We start from the raw sequence: 17,124 nt of genomic DNA, 5'->3' as shown, positions 1-17,124 counted from the left end.
CGCGCCGATCACTGTCAGTGTGCTCGACGCGCTCCCGGCTCCGCCAACTGTACCAGCAGGGTATCACTTTCAAGTGTTGCGTGGACAGCCTTCACCCGCTAGCTGTGCTAAGTGCTCTATAACGAGACATCGGCCCCCAAGCCAGCGGCTGTCTTACGGTGCGTCTCGGCTCGCATTTGAAGAGGGCGCTCTCCACCAGTGCACTGGCGCTATAGTTACCATGACAATTACTGAAGACGGTGTGTTACCGGTATGTGCAGCTCCCCGTGTGTGTTGGGCTAGTTACACATAACTAGGCTGTGCATGAAATGCATGGTACCGAAAGGCAAGCGTTCAAAACACTTTTATTTCTTATTTAGCTAGGTTGTCTTTCAGTATCGTGAATACTTACGAACTTGCTCAGCTTTCAGGCGCTCTAAGCCGTGCCTATCTTGTAAAGTTTCTTCTTGTTTTCTTCTTTTTTTATTCTGTTAACTACGCTTTCTTTCTTAACTGCTGTTGCATAATTTACCCCGAGATATCGCGCAATAATCCGAAGCGCTGAACATATCTGAAAAGGCTTTTAATTATCTATGCTCTCGAGCACGTTTCCCGCGTCAAACGTTGAGCTTAATGCCAAGCTTCTGGCATTAGTAAAACTGTGGGGTGCACTTGATATCTCAAATTCAGCATCATGCGATAGGTGGAAGTATGGCCAACAACAATTGGCAAATTGAATCTGCATGGGCACAGCCAGTGAAAAATTTCAGGCATAGTCATATAACTGACATGTCTCTTGTTTTCACTGCGTTTCAAAAATTTTCTTCACGTGCTCACGTGTGCGCATTATTCCCGGCCCCTGAATAAATAAGGAGCTTTAGCATAGGGGCACCTAAGGCTGAGGATGCACCAACCATGGGTGAATGAAAGAATTAGGAGAGAGTATTGCGCAGCACAACAGAAGCCAAACGGACCAGCCCAACACGTCATCGTCAAGTCGGAGCGCGCGGTTGGTTTTAGGGCTCCCGCTCTGCAGAGAGAGCTATGGCGCCGAACAAGTGCGCATCGATGAGAAACTACCCGGAACCAAATATTTTCAGCCAATACGCCGAGTCTCAGACCTCACGTGCTGGGTAGTATTGCGAGGAGAAAGCGAAGGGAATGGCTTTACAAAGAGCACACTCGCCAAGGCTTTGTTTCCTAGTTTGTTTCCTTCTTCCATGGCACTAAACGGCGACAGCTTTGCGTTCCGGTTAACCCGGAGGGGACGCGGTTTCGTATAGGGTACCTGGATTGCATTAGCGCCGAGCGCTTGCTTGCCGTTTCGGGTGCGGAATGTATTTCTAAATGTTGTGCTTGAGAACAATGCACCCGTGCGCTTGATACAAGTTTAAAACTCTAGGCGAAAGATTAAACCTTGTTCTCAGGCTAGAGTGATAACCATGGTGGGAACATTACGGACACAAGAAAGCTGGCAGGAGAAACGCAGCTATACTTTCGGTCCTTCGATCAACTTTCTGTGGCAATGAAGGGAAAGCTAGAAGGGCAGAGCTCACATGGCGTCGTTCACAACGTGACGGCATGCGCCGCACGCATCTTCTTTGGCTAGCTCTCCGAACAAAGATCTGCTGTGAAGCACGAGAGTCCGCGAGCGGCCCAGGACTTGCGAACCTGAAAAACGAACGCGATCACGGCTCTCGGACTGGTTGGCGGAGCTTCCGAAGAAGCCCGAGAAAATTGATCACTGATTAGTAGTCCGGGGCTGACAGGGACGGATAATCCAAGCAGCTCAATATTGGGGTGCTAATGTGAGCATTGTCAAATTCCGCCATCTTTTCAGCTCTGATTGGCCCAGGGGGCTACATGCATGCTACCGCGGGATTGGCTCAGAATACCACCACTGGGTGGTTTCATATGGTGGAATTTGACAGTGTCCAGAATGGGACCCATGCTTTTCCTGTCGGAAGCAACACACAGCAGCTGGCGTCACTCGCCAAGGCAATCCAAATTACGGTACCCGAGCGGAAAACATCCCGTTTTATAGTTTACCAACTCTCGATCGACAAACGATATGTTTATCGTTACATTTTCCTCACTTTCGGGAGATGTGTGAAGGCGATAGCATTTTTCAGCATTTGTTCGTCATGAACTTACCAGTTTCTTTCGAATTCAGGTTAGATTTGGTGCAAGGCGGGGGCTGTCGCTTCAATCGGTGCCACTATGTATATTTATACAAAGCTTAGGGGCAACCAAGTGCGAACTCGTGGAAACCCTAGGAAGGGGTTCGCATTCAGCGCATGCGCAGTAGCGGGACACTATTTGTTAGGGCTAGCGCTTGTGAGGGGCACATAGGCTTGGGTGCCTTGATTCTAACTCTCCGGCCTCGCAAGTCCTGAAAGACATTGATCGATGTTCGCGCGGTGAGGCCATGTCACGACAAACAGGTCCACTGTTCTTGCCTCTCATGGTTTGCTTTGTTACCTGACATGCCAGCTGTGATCAGAAACATCACCTTTCGGATCCCACCCCACCACCGCAGGAGCGCAGAATGGTGTCCGTCTGCATTGGTGCCAAGTCGCAGTAGCTGCGGAGCCAGTGGCCGCCATCGACCGCAGCAACTGCGAGAAGCCAGATGGAGCGATCAACGACAGACGTTGTCGAGAGTCCGCAGCCCGCGGCCGGTGACCGGAGGTCCACTATGCCGCCCATCGCACACTGCGTTGCCTTTTGCGGTGCCTTCGGACTGGTCTTCGCCGTGAGCGGTGCCGTGCTCCTGTCCAGCGGTCTGCCCTACCGGCGGCTCCAGTTGCGCATCATCTCGGCGTGCATGCTCGCTATGGGGGTCGTCCTGCTGGCCGCAGCTGTCGTGCTCATCTTCGCGTGGCGCAATCGCCACCACATGCGTTCAATTATGCCGCGTGCCGCGCGCCACCGGCGACAGCGGCACGCCGCTCTCGTCATCCGCGTGCCCACCGTGAGCGGCACGTACGTGTACTCCTCCACGCCTGCGGCTGCAGCTGCCGGAGCGGCTCCGTTGAGCCCTCCCCCGCCAGCCTACGAGGACCTGCTGCCACCGCCGCCGTCCTATGAGAGCGTGATGATGCTCAAACGGCTTGAGAAGGCCGCTGAGGTGGCGCATCAGCTGGCCGAGAGCGCGCGCAGGGGCTCCGCACCAGCCGCTGCCGATGTATAGCGGGCCCGTGCGCAGATGAGACTCACGCCAAGGTCCTGTGATCAGCGCCTCTTTCATCCGCGGCCCTGCCGATAGTCGCGCGCGATCACGTGTGTGCGCGTTTGAACAACTATCCAGTCAGCTTCCGCGTGTGCATTACCTCAGCAGGCCAAACTAGTGGAATAAACACATCGGCGATATTCCGCGTTGTCTACCGATGTAGCCTGGTTGAACGAGGTCTCATAGTGAGCCGTGTGCAGGTGCGATGAAATCGTGTAGAAAAAAAGAAATTCAAATTTTAAGCGCTTTTGCTGCGCTGGCAGCCCAGCACGCTGACCACTGGGCTGCCGACACAGGCTGCATATCGCTCTTCGGAAGCGCACGTCACGGCCTACGCTGCCTGTGGCTAACAGCGCCTTCTTTCGCAAGCAACGCCATGCTGGGAATAATGCACCGACAAACAAAGGTCAGAACGGGGGGAATAGAACCAGGGTGCAGTAGAAATAACGAAAACGGGCCTCGAATATGCCATCTTCACTGCACCGTTCTGCATGGAACAAGTACGAAGTGCAGCTTTTCGCGCTGTGGAAGTACGTGTAGCTGTCCCCTGTCGCAGCTCTCTCGACATTTATTAATGTTTGTTTAAGAGAATGACTCGTGGAATGAAAGGGATGAATGACACGTCCATTTTCTAAAAGAGGCAATGAGCCAGTCTTTTAGATATGATCAATCACCGACATGGGCTACTGAAGCCCAGTCGCGGATATTGCGGCCACCGTAGAGCACATTGTAAAACTGTGCACGGAGTTCTTGAGCGTACAAGGACAAGGGAAACATATGAGCTTGGTTTTTTTGTTAATCACGACGATAAAACCCGACGGGCAATGAAGCAAAGGAAAGCATAGGGCTATTTACCTGTGGATCAAATTGAAATGTAGAAAATAATGTAAAGGGAAAGTGAAAGTGGGCGAAAAGATACACTCTTAAGCAAAGTTACTCCCTTTGGGTCGTATCTTGCCGCACAACGATAATCGTCATCTGTCTTGTCCGCATTTCCTTTAACGCTGTGAGCCCGGTACTTCCAAGTCACGAACCGCATGCGCGTTATCAGCATGACAAGCATTCTCGACAGGAAAGTAACGATCGTAGCGTTTTCAAGAAAGGAAACGCGAGCAAGGCAGCTGACGATTGTTGTGTGGCAAATATACACCCCAAAGGGTGTACATTTGTTTAAGAGAGTAACTTGTCACCGGTGGGAGACAAACCCACAACCCCCGCAGTTCGTCTCCTACCAGCGACAAGTTATCTTTTCGTCCACTTTTATTTCCCTTTACTTCAGCTTCTTTTAAATTTCAAATTCAACCATAGCTAAATACCCATATGCTTTCCTTGGCATCATTGCCTGTTGGCTTCTAGAGCGCAACCCTTAAGCGCGCCTGTTCCTGAGTTGAACGTCGCCGTCCTTTGGCGTAACCACGCGGACGCGCTCGTTCCACTGCTCGCGCCTTCGTCGTCGTCTTCCACAGCCGGCTCCGACGCCGCTCATCAGGCCAGCGTTCCCACACTGCCCGTCCCTCTGCAAAGGCGCTGACAGCACTGGCCCACTGCCAGTCTGTGCGGTGGTTTCGGTCTCAAATTCTTTGCCTCAATATATTTCGAAATCAAAACACGTGTATAGCTGCGCTCAAATTTCGCATTAGGGAGTGTCATAATCGTCGGACATTTTCTTTATGGTCCTTATTGAGCGTAGTGGGTTATCCTCGTAGTAACAGCCTTTGTTTGGAAGCAATACAAAACAACGGCCGACTCTGCCTGAGCTGTACCCAGGCCTCGAGTTGTGGGGTATTGGTCAAGTATCGGGCGGTTTATTTTTCCTTCGTTTTGTTTAGTGTTTTGCTCTTATTGTCTGGTTCAACTCATTGCGAGTTCCTAATGTCTGTTTTTTCTCCTGGCCATATGTCTTTCCTCTGGACGGCTTCTCTTGCCACTAATGATATGCCTATAGAGGCTTTCTTGCGCACTGGCGTTAACAGTGTTCCAGTTGCCCTAGTGCTGACCAGTGGAGGATTCATCCGCGTCAAGAATCCAAAGGCAATTCAAGAAAAGCTGCTGAAAGCTACTCCGCACTTCCAGAGCAGAACTGATCTCCGAAATTTGGCAGAGGCGGCACTCTATGCTGTTCGCAGGACCAGGCCTGTGTCTCTGACCTTCTAAAGTGAAATGTTCGCGAATCACCCGGTCAGTTCTTTTATTCCAGTTCATCTAGCTTGCGCCATAGGGTTACTCCGTGGAGTCGACGCGAGTATATGTGAATATGTTTTACACGGCAGGTGCCATCTCCGTATACCGATGTTCACGAGTTTCTGAGAATCAAAGAGGCCCCACAGAGTAGGTCATCGTCACTTTTGCAGGCACAAAGACGTGGCCGTTGATATAAAGAGTTGATGCCCTTTGTCCCCGCCTACTGCAATGCGTTCAGTGTTGGCGACATGGCCATAGTATTAGGAGATGTAGATCAGGGTTCCTATAACGTAAACTATTGCAATACGTTTTTATTCCATTCTCCTGACGTCGAACTTACGTATCCGTCAACGCAAGCATCGGGTGGCGACCCGCACCGGTGCCTGAACAGCCCAATCAAATGATCTCGTTTGTAGGAGTTCAGTGTTGTTTGCTTTCAAAACGAATAAGATTGCCTACATTAAAGCGGCTTTTCTTATCTGATTGGCTGACAAGGGGCGAGGAGCATGCTCAAGTAGAGAGGGTTTCGATGGGGCCGAGCCGGCGCACTGAAAATAGTTAACCGGATGAAAAGGGTGGAGCCCGCGTCTGCGATTGGTCCGCTTTCCCCTACTTAGCTCGCGGTGGCTGATCGAAAATTGCGGCGGTGGGCAACGGAAGGTTAGAAATACCGCAAAAACCAATCCTCATCAAAGAAGAGTTGGCAGAGCGATGGCGTGAACATGCCTGAAGGATTCAATAACGTTATACGGCCACGCGAAAACTTTTATAACACCAAATAAATCCATTCTTTCCGGCAGGTACGACTAGCCAGTGCCTGAGCGATCGGCGGCAGCCATCTTCTATTCCTTTTGCAACGGGACAGTCTCCGGCTAATCAGAAAGAAATTCAGTTTTATTCTGCATATTATTGCATCTTTAACGCGTACACGTCACTTTGGCGCCGTGACTTTCCGCGGTTTTTTGACGTCGCGTGACAGACAGGTGAAGTGGGTGCAGCCCGAAAACACTTTTGACCAATAGCAGAGGGAAAAATGGCGAAAAGCGCCGAATCAGAAATAATTATTTTCCTTTTCTTCGTTGTAATCATGCATACTTAATGTGTACACGTCATATTAGACGGGGAGATATCGCGGTTTTCATTACGTCGCGTGATAGACAGGCGAAGTGGGGGCGGTCCAAAAAAGTTTTTAGCCAATCGCGGAGAGCAGATCTTCACTGCCGGAGAAGCCACTATGCAAATACATGTCCCTCTAAGAGCGAGCGATGCTGTTTGTGTCAATATTCCAACCCTGCGAGAGGAAGAGCTTCAATTTCTACAAATGATAGAACTGAAGCGATGTTCGCGTTGTGAGGCTCGGACTATTGTATTGCAGAAATCATGTGAGTACGCTGAAGCTGCTGCTGGTCACAAAAATATTATTAATGCACGTCTTGGTGATATTATAGCTGCTGCTGTGGAAAAAGCTATGGCGAAAGCTCTTGACAGTATTTTTTCGAACTTTTCAGAGACCATTCGACAAGTTTTCAGTGCTCAGTCGTCGCAACTTTTGTAGGTAGCTGCGCGACCAAGGGCTGTTTCTGGGATTACAGTTACTCATGACGATATAGACAAAGGCCTATTGACAGATGCCTCGCCCCGAAGTTCTGGCGGCCGCGAGGAGAAGGGAAAACGGCGTTCGGTTTATACTACTTTACAGACACGATCGTTATCGCACAATGTATGCTCTGCGCTTGTCAGCTCAAAATGGCCGGACCTGGTGAGGAGCCCTTTGAGCATCACCCACGTATTCGGTTTGCATATGCATTGATTGAGTTACAGTACGAACCTTGCTAAAGATATATGCATCTCCACAGAGGAGCTCACAATACGTTTTTATTACTGAATCGGCCTCATTTTTAACCAATATCAGTGGTATCGCTTACGTTGCCCTCAATTTGTTTTCGTACAAAAACTATTATATAAAGGGAAAATGAGACATCCACCCAATCGTAGCAATTGCTACAAAGGAAACCCATACCGGTTCCTCGAAATTAAAGTTTCGCAGTTGAAGAAACGTTCGTCCTGGTCCGGGACTCGAACCCGGGACCACCGCCTTTTCGGGGCAGCCGCTCTACCATTTGAGCAACCAGGGGGCTAGCAAACGGCAGTGCGAAGTCGAATTTATCGACAACTCGGAACAAAGGCAAGAGTTTGACGTAATAGTTCTGCGGAAACCCGCAAGGTTTCCGCAGAACTCCGCAGAACTCCGCAGTATTCCGAAACCCGCACAACTATGGCTACTTTTGAATGAAGGTATTGGTGGCGGTCTGTTGGCTTTTCATATAAAGTTGTGCATATGCGATAATCTTTAATTTGTGCAGTGACAGTAAGAAAGTTTACCGCTGATTTAGAGTAACTGTGTGTGAAAGAAATTGGTGGATGAGCTGAATTAAATTCTGCTACGAATCTGAGGAGACTTTTTTCGCCGTGGTGCCAAATAAAAAATATGTCGTCTAAGAAGCTTTCGTTCATCTAAGAAGCATCTAAGAAGCTTCAAAGATCTGGCCGGAAGAAAGGGTTCCTCAAGTGATGCAATAAACATATTCGCATAATTATGAGCCATCTTCGTGCCCATTGAGTTCCACTTTTCTGGAGAAAGTGTTTCTCGGCAAATTCGATCTTATTGTACCCTATAGTACTAACCGCAGTAGTGTTGACAACGCGTCCACGTAGGTGAAATCCAGTGATGAGACCCTCTTGTCGATTAACTAAGTCAGCTGTGACTGCCTATTTCAGCAAAATAGCGCTTTGAGGAGTAGAAGGTTACCAGCAACACAAAAAGTCTGGTGATAAGCTTCCTATCTTTAGTTTATCCAGGGTGTCCCTGCTAACTTTAGCCAGAGTTTAAAAATATGCAAATGCCACTTAGCTGGACAGAACAAAGATGATGTTGTAGATGATGTTGTTTTCGGTCGCTTGGAGATGCTCAAACTATATTTTTTTTCATGCAGCCTAATTAGATAATTAACCTTACTTAATTAATCAACTTCTCAAATATTATAAATAGATTAAAAATGTCACTGAGAAAATTGTAGAACGACATGAAAAACTCCCGATTCAGCTTTCTGTTGCTCAATGCGTGCTGCATAAAAGTGAGCGTGAAAGAAGCCCGCAAATACACACGCAAAGTGCCTTGAGCGGCCAGTCGCGCATAAACCGCATAAAGAAACTCCGAAAAGTGTACTCCACCTGCACTGCAGGGATCATCTACGACATCCGTTTGTCGTGCAGGCGCCCTTACATTGGACAAACCGGGCGCTGCGTCAACGACAGGCTACGGGAGCATGATAACTACTTAAAATCTGAGACTGGTGGCAACCTCGCGATTCATTGCAAAGAATATGGTCGCCTTCCGGGCTTGAGCGATACGAACGTTTGACGAAAGTACGCGTTGCAGCGGACAAGGGAAATCTACGAAGCCTACATGATCGCAAAGAAAGGCACGGATTGTGTAAGCCCACCTTCAATCAGTTCGTTGAAGAGGTTGCATTCATAGATGGGTGCCCACGTGTGCGGGTGAGCCATGGCAAGCGATGGCAAGTAGCTTGCGATGACACCATGAAACACTTTCCCTGCGAGCATATATATGTTTAGCGCGAACGACGCAATAAGCATTGGCTTAAGGTCGGCGCTGTCGTGTGTTTACTTCCTCGTCGCGTCCTTTGCGTGTTTAAGAATGTACGTTTGCTGCCATAATGAAATAAGTGTTTGGTTGCCCTTCGTACGATGTAGTATGGCACTCACGAAAACTTACCGTGGTTCTCTTGGCAGGAATATAAAGCTGTTATTCGTACAACAAAGCTACACAGAATTATTTGCACAGACAAGGCTACGCATGCGTATAGCTTTTGGATTACAAATCGACACGGCACGCAAGAACACATAGGCAGTGACAGAATTGACAGTTTTTTTTATTGTAGCCCGTCAATTCTGTCGCATCTTCGCGCTGCTGCGTGCAATTGAAGTCAAACAACGTTGCATATGGACTACATACATACCATATACGAACCAGGAGTACGATGTATGTACATTTACCAAAGTGCATCCAAACTTACGCAACCAAACAAATGTGATTTGGCTGCTTTATACCATGACAGCAGACACATTGTCCCAATAATCGTGACTAATTTCATGATTGAAAATGTTATACAGATAATTCTTGACATTGCGTCCAAGTAGCATTTCTGTGTTCTTCGCGAGTAATCGTCGGGAAATAAAACGACTCATCTGGCCCCAGACATTGCTGTCAACTGCCTCGCATCAGTTTGGAATGTACCTATCTCTTTTAGTCCTTCATTATTTTCTCTCTTTTCATTATTATTATTATTATTATTATTATTATTATTATTATTATTATTATTACAGCTGTGTAGTTTTGCTGTGTAGCTGTGTGTCTAGCTGTGTAGGTTTCGACAAGAATTCCTTCAATGAACATTCTTCCCCTTCTAACGCCTGTTTTGTAGATTAGTTTCCCGGCTGTTGTATATTAGCATATGTTTATAATATCTAACTAGTTTGCTGTGAACAATGGGAAAAGACGACAGCTGCATTTCCTGTCATAAGGCTCTGCCTACTGATGGAAAAATAATGGTGTGTGCTCAATGCAAATATTCGTATCATCTAGCACAGTCATGTGCTGGAATAGCAGCTAACACTTTCACTACAATGGGGAATGCTAAGAGAGATGCGTGGGTCTGTAAAACGTGCAGAAGTAACAAGAAACTAAACAGCAGCACAGAGGCTGAACTGGAGGATAACAGTGGTTCTGAGTCATCACTGTTGGATGAGCTAAGGGAAATCAGAAAAAGTTTGCAATCATTGCCGATTCTGCATAAGAAGGTTGATTCTCTCCTACTGCTGCAGGAAGAGTTCACGGCTGTATCGAAATCAGTTAAGGAAATAGAAGGACCGGTGTCGTTTTTTTCCGAGAAGTATGATTCTGTTTTGAAACAACAATAGGACATTCAGGAACGTCAAATGTCTGATTGCGCTAAACTGGAAGCTCTGAAAACAACGGTGGTAACTCAGGCAGCAGTAATACAGAAGCTAGAGGAAAACCAAAATGAAAGTGAGCAGTACAGCAGACTAAAGAATCTTGAGATCCACGGTTTGCCAGTGAAAAGTAATGAAAGCCTAACACAAACAATCACGCAAATGGCAGCAAATCTGGACCTCTCGGGGTTTTCGTCTGACGATATTGCAGCTGTACATCGCTTAAAAGTCAAAATCAGTGGTACGCCTGTGGTCTTGGTGCGCTTTAAATCTGTAATTTGGAAGTAAAAATGGCTTGAAGCGCGGTGAAAGCTGAAGAAACTACGTGAAAGTGCATCATTTCCAAATATCTACTTCAATGATAACTTGACCAAAGTTAACCGTGATCTCTTCTGGAAAGTGAGAACGAAGGCAAGAGAGGAGGGTTATCAGTTTTGTTGGACGAAAGGAGGCAAGATCTTCGTGAACCTACGTGGACGCAGCAGAATACCCCAACCAAAACGCCATGGCGGTCGTCGCAGTCGCGGGTTCACAGTACCGCCTCGCCGCGGCCGCATCAATATTCATCACGCAACCCGAAGTAGGAGAAGAAACGGCCATCGCTTTGGCCTACGCGGCTACCAATGATGCACACTGCATCATCAGCGATTCAAAGACGGCCATTCGTAACTACACAAGAGGACTGATAGCACCCCAAGCGCAGAAGATTCTCTCTGGCACTCCTCCCTCAAGGCAACGCCGCGTGCAGGTCATCTGGGCCCCTGGTCATTCGGGTCTGGCTGGAAACGAAGCCGCCCACGATGCCGCCCGAGCTCTTGCAAACCGGGCGCATCATCCTTCTGCGTCTTCCGATCCCGACCAGCCCTCTGTTCTGCATCGCGGTCACGCGCGGGACCGAATGGTCACGTTCAGAGAAATTCTCCTACACTACCGCAGAGAGCGGTTACGCTACCCCCCAGCACACAAAACACTGAATAAATCTCAATCCACCATTTGGAGACTACTTCAGACACGAACTTTTCCGAACTCCGTGCTTTCCAACCGCATTTACCCCGATGCATACTCCCCACTCTGCAAAGCGTGCGAGGCCCGCGCTGACCTCGATCATATTATCTGGCAATGCCCCAAAGCCTCACCCACCAACACCTCCCGCACTAACACACGCATCATAACTACGGCCGAGCAGTGGGAGACATTGCTGCTCAGCTTGGACCCAGAGGAGCAGCTCTGGGCCGTCCGGATGGCCGAAGACGCCGTCAGAAAGCAAGGACTGGCCACCGTCTGAGGAAGGGGGGGTATTGGGGGTTAGTCTCCCGACCCCCGCCACCCCTGAACCCCATCAAGGACATACTAAAGTTTTATCTCTCTCTCTCTCTCGTGAAAAAGAATGAAACAGCGTCTCTTGTTCGAATTGGTAAACAAGCAGACCTGGAAAACATTGCTTAGCCAACATGCCCTTTTCTTTCAGTGAACTACCAGACCTCAGTTCATTTAAAACAGAATTTCCGTGCAGTTCTGATGAAGATTTTACCATTGTGAGCGTTAATATTCGAAGTCTGCGTAAATACTAGGACGAATTTAAATTTCTGGCTGAATCGGCAGCTAACTTCGTAGACGTATTTGTGATTACAGAAATCAATGTTTCCCAGGCTTGCCTTGGTACGTTTACATTGCAGGGCTTTTCCGCACATTTTGTCACACGAAGCGGGCGTCGTGGCGGAGGCATTGCTCTCTACGTAAACGACAACTGTGAAGTTTCTTCTGTTGATGCCTCTTTTGTACATGCCGAATCTATGATGATCAAAGTTTGTAAAAGGTCATTTTCTGTCCATATCTTATCGATTTATTGACCACCCTCATGCAGCCTTTCTCGGTGTCTTGTTGAGCTTGAAGAAGCTCTGCGGCAGTGGAGCTCAGTGGACCAATTTTGCTTGATCGGAGAATTGAATATCAATATTTTATGCCCTGAAAAAGTGACTGTTTGTGATTATTTATCTACGTTGTCCGCTTATGGTCTGGAATGTACAATTGCAGCTCCTACTAGAGCGGGATTAGTTAATAATAGCCTAGTCCAATCTTGTTTAGATCAAATAGCGGTCAGAGCTCCCAGCTGTTCATTTAGGTCATGTACTATTCTACAACGGATGGCGGACCACTATTTTGTAGCATGCCGTCTGGTTTTACCAGACGCGTCCAGAACGTCATCGGTGGAAACTGGATCTGGGCAGCGTAAATGCCTTGTCCCTACTGTTAATCAATCCAAGCTTAACCTTATCGTTTCGTTTGACTGGGCATCCTTAACCAAAGAAGATTCTTCGGGCAAAGTATATGAAAGGTTCTGTATGCAAATGAAAAATTTTGAATTGCGTTGCACACGGCTGATAGCTAAGCCGATAAGAAAGCGTCACTGCTGGATGAACACGGAAATTCTCGCTTCCATTTCGTATCGAGACAACTTGTGGAAACGCTGCAAAAGAAATCCCAGAAACGAAAGACTGCGACTAGAATACAAGTCGGCAAGAAACAGAGTTGTTGCTCTTCTGCGTGGCGCCAAACGCCGTTACTTTTTTTTATGAATTCCAACAATATTCAAATAATGTAAGCAAAACTTGGTCTTTGGTAAATCATCTCAGAGGAGTGAGTTCCAATAACCGGTCTATTTTCGGCGTTTTTCAACAATCTCCCACAGAAGTGGCTGATGCTTTCAGCAGGCACTTTGTTAAAGCGTTCCAAAGGGCCGTATCTCCATATACAAGCACTACGCCGTTAGGGCATTCCGTATCTGCGTCGGCTTTTCTTCCGAGAATTTTGAAGGGTGATCTGGAAGAAATTATTTTCAGTTTCCGTCCTAACAAGCCCACTGGATATGATGGAATTTTTTTACACACCATTAGAAGGAATTTCAATGCGCTGTCAGATATTATCCTGCACATACTGAATGGTTTTTTGGAAGGCGACGAAATTCCAGAATGCTTAAAAACTGCAGTTGTACCACTACACAAGTCAGGGAAGAACGATAGTATTGAAAACTATCGGCCAATTTCTATATCGCCGATTATTTCTCAGGTCTTAAAAAAATTTCTTTTCCACACTATGTCTTCTTTTCTTAACAAATTTTCTATCCTGACCAATCGACAGTTTGGCTTTATTTCAGGGCGTGGTACTGTGGCACTGCTTGCGGAATTTTCAGATGGACTTTTCTCGGCATTCGATCAGAATATTTTCACATGTGCGCTATTTTTGGATGTAGCGAAAGCGTTTGACACCCTGAATCGTCAAATCTTGTTAAGTAAACTGCATTTTTGGGGATTTCGTGGGCCTTTTTACAAAGTTCTCGAAAATTACTTGAGCAACAGATTTCAGGTGGTCTCTACCGATGATAAGGGCGTATTTAGTTCTAAGCTGTCGGTGAAAGCTGGAGTTCCTCAGGGGTCCATTTTGTCGCCATTGTTGTTTATTATCTTTGTTAAAATCTTCCCTTTGGCAATTTCGAAATGTTCAGTATTCCAGTATGCTGACGACACTGTATTATCAGCGAAACACCTTTCTTATAAAACGTCCACTGAAATGTTGCAAAATGACGTGCACAAGGCAATGCTTTGGTTCTCTAATAATGGAATTGTAAATGCCCAAAAAACAAAACTTGTTTGTTTTCGCTCCCCACTAAAGCTACTGTTATTAACATGCCTCTCTACTTGCATGAGTCAGACTGTGTTCATAGTAAATGTGCGCCTATTCCATACGTGGATTGTGTGAAATATCTCGGAATCTATTTCGATAGTAATTTATCGTGGCAACATCATTTATCACTTATTTGTTCTAAACTGAGGTCAGTAACGTGGCTGTTATTTAATATCAAAAGTATTGCACCCTTGTCTGTAAAAAGGATTATAGCACAGGAACTAGGTTACAGTGTGTTGAGGTACGGCATTACAATCTTTGGCTTTTGTTCGGATCGTTGGAGATGCAGGGTTGACCGGATTATAAAAAACATTCTTAAAAATGTTGCGTACAATTCCCCAATAGTAACATCTGCAAATATCTTCCGTGAACTTGGTCTACCAAACTTCCATTCATTTCTTATAGAAACAGTTGTCGTTAAACATTTCTGGAATTCCGCTTTCAAACAAAAAAGTGCCGCCGCAAGAGAGCTTAGAAAACATGTCGGTTATGTAGTTCCTCGTTCAACCACACGGTATGGCGCGGCAAGACGCTGTGCTTATGTGCCTGGCATATTTAACAAATTACCAGAAGAAATTTTTAACGCGACATCAAAAAGCACGCTCAAACACTTCTGAAAGCAGCTACAGTAAAATTCACCTCTTGTACATTTTTTTGCTTTGTCTATTACATTCATTGGCACGGTCCTACAAGCCAACTGAGGCTTAGACCGGCCTGCTTGTGCTGTTTTGTATATTTTGTGGCAATAAACATTATTATTATTATTATTATTATTATTATTATTATTATTATTATTATTATTATTATTACTTGCATCCCACAAGCACTTTGACTTTTCAGACACAGGCAATGCCGACAGAAAACATATAGTGGGCTTGGCAACATGCTCCGGGCCTGTTTACGCAGCACGCGTCTTGCGCAACAGCGTTTACTTTTTGATGAGCCATCCGGCGGCCACCACTCATAATAGTTGTCAGTATGAGAAAGAGTAGATCGCCTCGACGATGGCCAATCACAGGAGCCATGCACTTACGTACGCAAAACGTCTTTTGCGAACACCGGTCCGAAACTATGCATACAGGGACACTATGGGAACCTAGTGGGTTTTTCATCAAAAATCAGTGGCCTACACTGCGTTTTCTCTCGTTTCCATCGAGTCAAGCACCAACATTTCTTAATTCTTTCAACGTGCGTAGCCTGGCGTACGCCGTTCTTTTATATAGAGCATAGCGGACGCACGGGACTAGATAACACTCACTAGATAACAGCACCATTCCACTTGAATATAATCCCAGGCACGTCAAAATAACAGAAAAAGAGAGACAGCAAAACACCAAAAGCACTCAACACTCAACAGCAGAACGTCACTAGAAAAGCTTTCCATGAGGAATGAAAGAAAGAGCAATTATATTAACGATCGTTGGTATAATTGCTCGACTCCTTCTCTATTGCGAATATCTGGCACGAGCGTTATACATGATACCCGCAGACCCTCAATGCAAGTCTAATAAAGACCCAAGACAGTTGGAGGATATAATACAAGGCAACAAACCGTTGTTCACTGCTCCTACTCCTATGGCATGAACCAAGAAATGAGAGCTGAGAGGCAATATGTTAATTTTTCTACGCGGAAGAGCTTTCAGACGTTAAAGCAGACTCTCACGCACTGGCCTCCCACCAGCGTCTCGGCTCGAACGTTCTTCACTGCTTGCGGGCGTCGGTCGCTTTGGCTTGGTACGGAGGCGGCGGGAACGGCGGCGGGTACATGCGGCTCACGTCCGCCAGCGTCATTTCCTCCAGCAGGTAAGGCACTACGTTGCCGCTGATAGTCCGCAGGTGAGCGCACGTCGACACTGGCACGGGCTCGCCGGCGAACGCCACGCGCCGGCCCTGCAGCGAGCCGTGGTGGTCGAGTGGCCGCTGCCCGCGGCCACCTGGCAGCAAGCAAAGTGATACGAGCAGCAGTAGCGCGGCTCCCACCAGGCACAGGCCCCACCAGTGGAGGCCCGAAGCGAGCAGAGCCATGCCCGCCACGAACACCAGGGTCACCACAGAGAAGCAGAGCGCCGCCGAAGCCGTATGCGACGCTCGACCTTCCTGGCGTCGCTCGTCTCTCGTGGTCGGCTGCTGCGTCGCATTGTCTATCCGCCTCACTTCCAACGGGACCATGCCGACGCTCGGAATGACTGAAGAGACCATGGTGTCACGCGCTGGCCTCTCTCAGCTGCCCGGCAAGCGCATCTCGGTCGGCCCCGTGTTTTGCTCTGCCATCACGCTCAGGGACGTGGAATGTAGCAACAGCTTCGCGCCTGTCGCTCTGGAACTGTTGTTGCGTATCCCTGGAGATCTAGCGCTGCGGCAAGGTGACAAGTGAGGCAGACGCGAGCCAACGGGTCACGCCAGGCCGGCGCACATGTGCAGTTCTCTGCCCGCAACAGATGCGGCGGACGCAGTCGAGGTGACGACCGTGTGTTATCGGCAGGCCACGAAGCAGCTGCATGAAAAAAAACAAGGGGTACACGGGATAGAAACAGCAGCCGCGCTTCAACTTCCTGTCATATGACAGGCAGGGTATTTTGGAACGCAAGCTTTAAACCAGAGGAAAAGTAAACGAACGTAGCCGACAGCCTTAATTCTTTGTCGCGGCGGATATCCTGGGCGAATGCCACGCTTTCAGTAACAGCTCTACGGCCCCCTAAAGATAAACGCCGCTGTAATCATTGTCCGAGTCGCTGAGAACAGGTGGCCTCTTCGTTATGACTACGGCCCCGTCTCTGCTTTTGTAGAGCACGGCCCTTGAGTCGGCCCTTTCATTGTGCGCTTCTCTGATGGCCTTCTCCGATGGCGCCGGATAGGGCGGAATGTCGATGGCCATGAGGGAGTCTCCCGGCGGCTGGCAATGCTCGTCCGTCGAGACACTGAGCGACGGCCGACGCGGCATTCCGCCGTAGCAGGCGCGGCCCATCCACACGATGCCGAACAGGAGGGCCACGGTAAGCGCTGTGCCGATGATGAAA

At 47.9% G+C, this 17,124-nt stretch overlaps 3 protein-coding genes across 9 annotated transcripts in view; 1 reads left to right on the top strand and 2 right to left on the bottom strand.

The window, feature by feature from the left end:
* Window positions 1-10,703, top strand: part of LOC142565922 (uncharacterized) — a 39,885-nt gene extending 29,182 nt beyond the window's left edge. For 3 of the 4 annotated variants that reach the window (XM_075676533.1, XM_075676531.1, XM_075676532.1), the window contains exon 2: window positions 2,519-10,703. In XM_075676533.1, the coding sequence (XP_075532648.1) occupies window positions 2,612-3,172 (561 nt within the window). In that variant the 5' untranslated portion in view covers window positions 2,519-2,611 and the 3' untranslated portion in view covers window positions 3,173-10,703. Of the gene's footprint in view, window positions 1-164; window positions 251-2,518 lie in introns of those variants that run through there. The other variant, XM_075676534.1, reaches the window with a different exon arrangement.
* Window positions 1-17,124, bottom strand: part of LOC142565921 (uncharacterized) — a 173,485-nt gene that overhangs the window by 26,023 nt on the left and 130,338 nt on the right. For 2 of the 4 annotated variants that reach the window (XM_075676527.1, XM_075676530.1), the window contains one exon: window positions 16,465-16,601. The exons of the other annotated variants lie outside the window; for them this stretch is intronic. The gene's annotated coding sequence lies outside the window, so the exon portion shown is untranslated. Of the gene's footprint in view, window positions 1-16,464; window positions 16,602-17,124 lie in introns of those variants that run through there. 4 annotated transcript variants of the gene reach the window in all.
* On the bottom strand, window positions 12,215-16,807 carry LOC142565923 (uncharacterized). Its single transcript, XM_075676536.1, has one exon. The coding sequence runs from the start codon at window positions 16,304-16,306 to the stop codon at window positions 15,809-15,811; it is 498 nt and encodes a 165-aa protein (XP_075532651.1). The 5' UTR covers window positions 16,307-16,807; the 3' UTR covers window positions 12,215-15,808.

This window comes from Dermacentor variabilis, unplaced genomic scaffold (genome assembly GCF_050947875.1).
Source record: "Dermacentor variabilis isolate Ectoservices unplaced genomic scaffold, ASM5094787v1 scaffold_12, whole genome shotgun sequence".
Lineage (NCBI taxonomy): Eukaryota > Metazoa > Arthropoda > Arachnida > Ixodida > Ixodidae > Dermacentor > Dermacentor variabilis.
This window is presented reverse-complemented; position numbering and strand designations above follow the sequence as displayed.

Bases quoted from the DNA above. Each gene is read 5' to 3' on its own strand.
- LOC142565923 (XM_075676536.1), bottom strand. From the start codon at position 16,306: ATGGTCTCTTCAGTCATTCCGAGCGTCGGCATGGTCCCGTTGGAAGTG.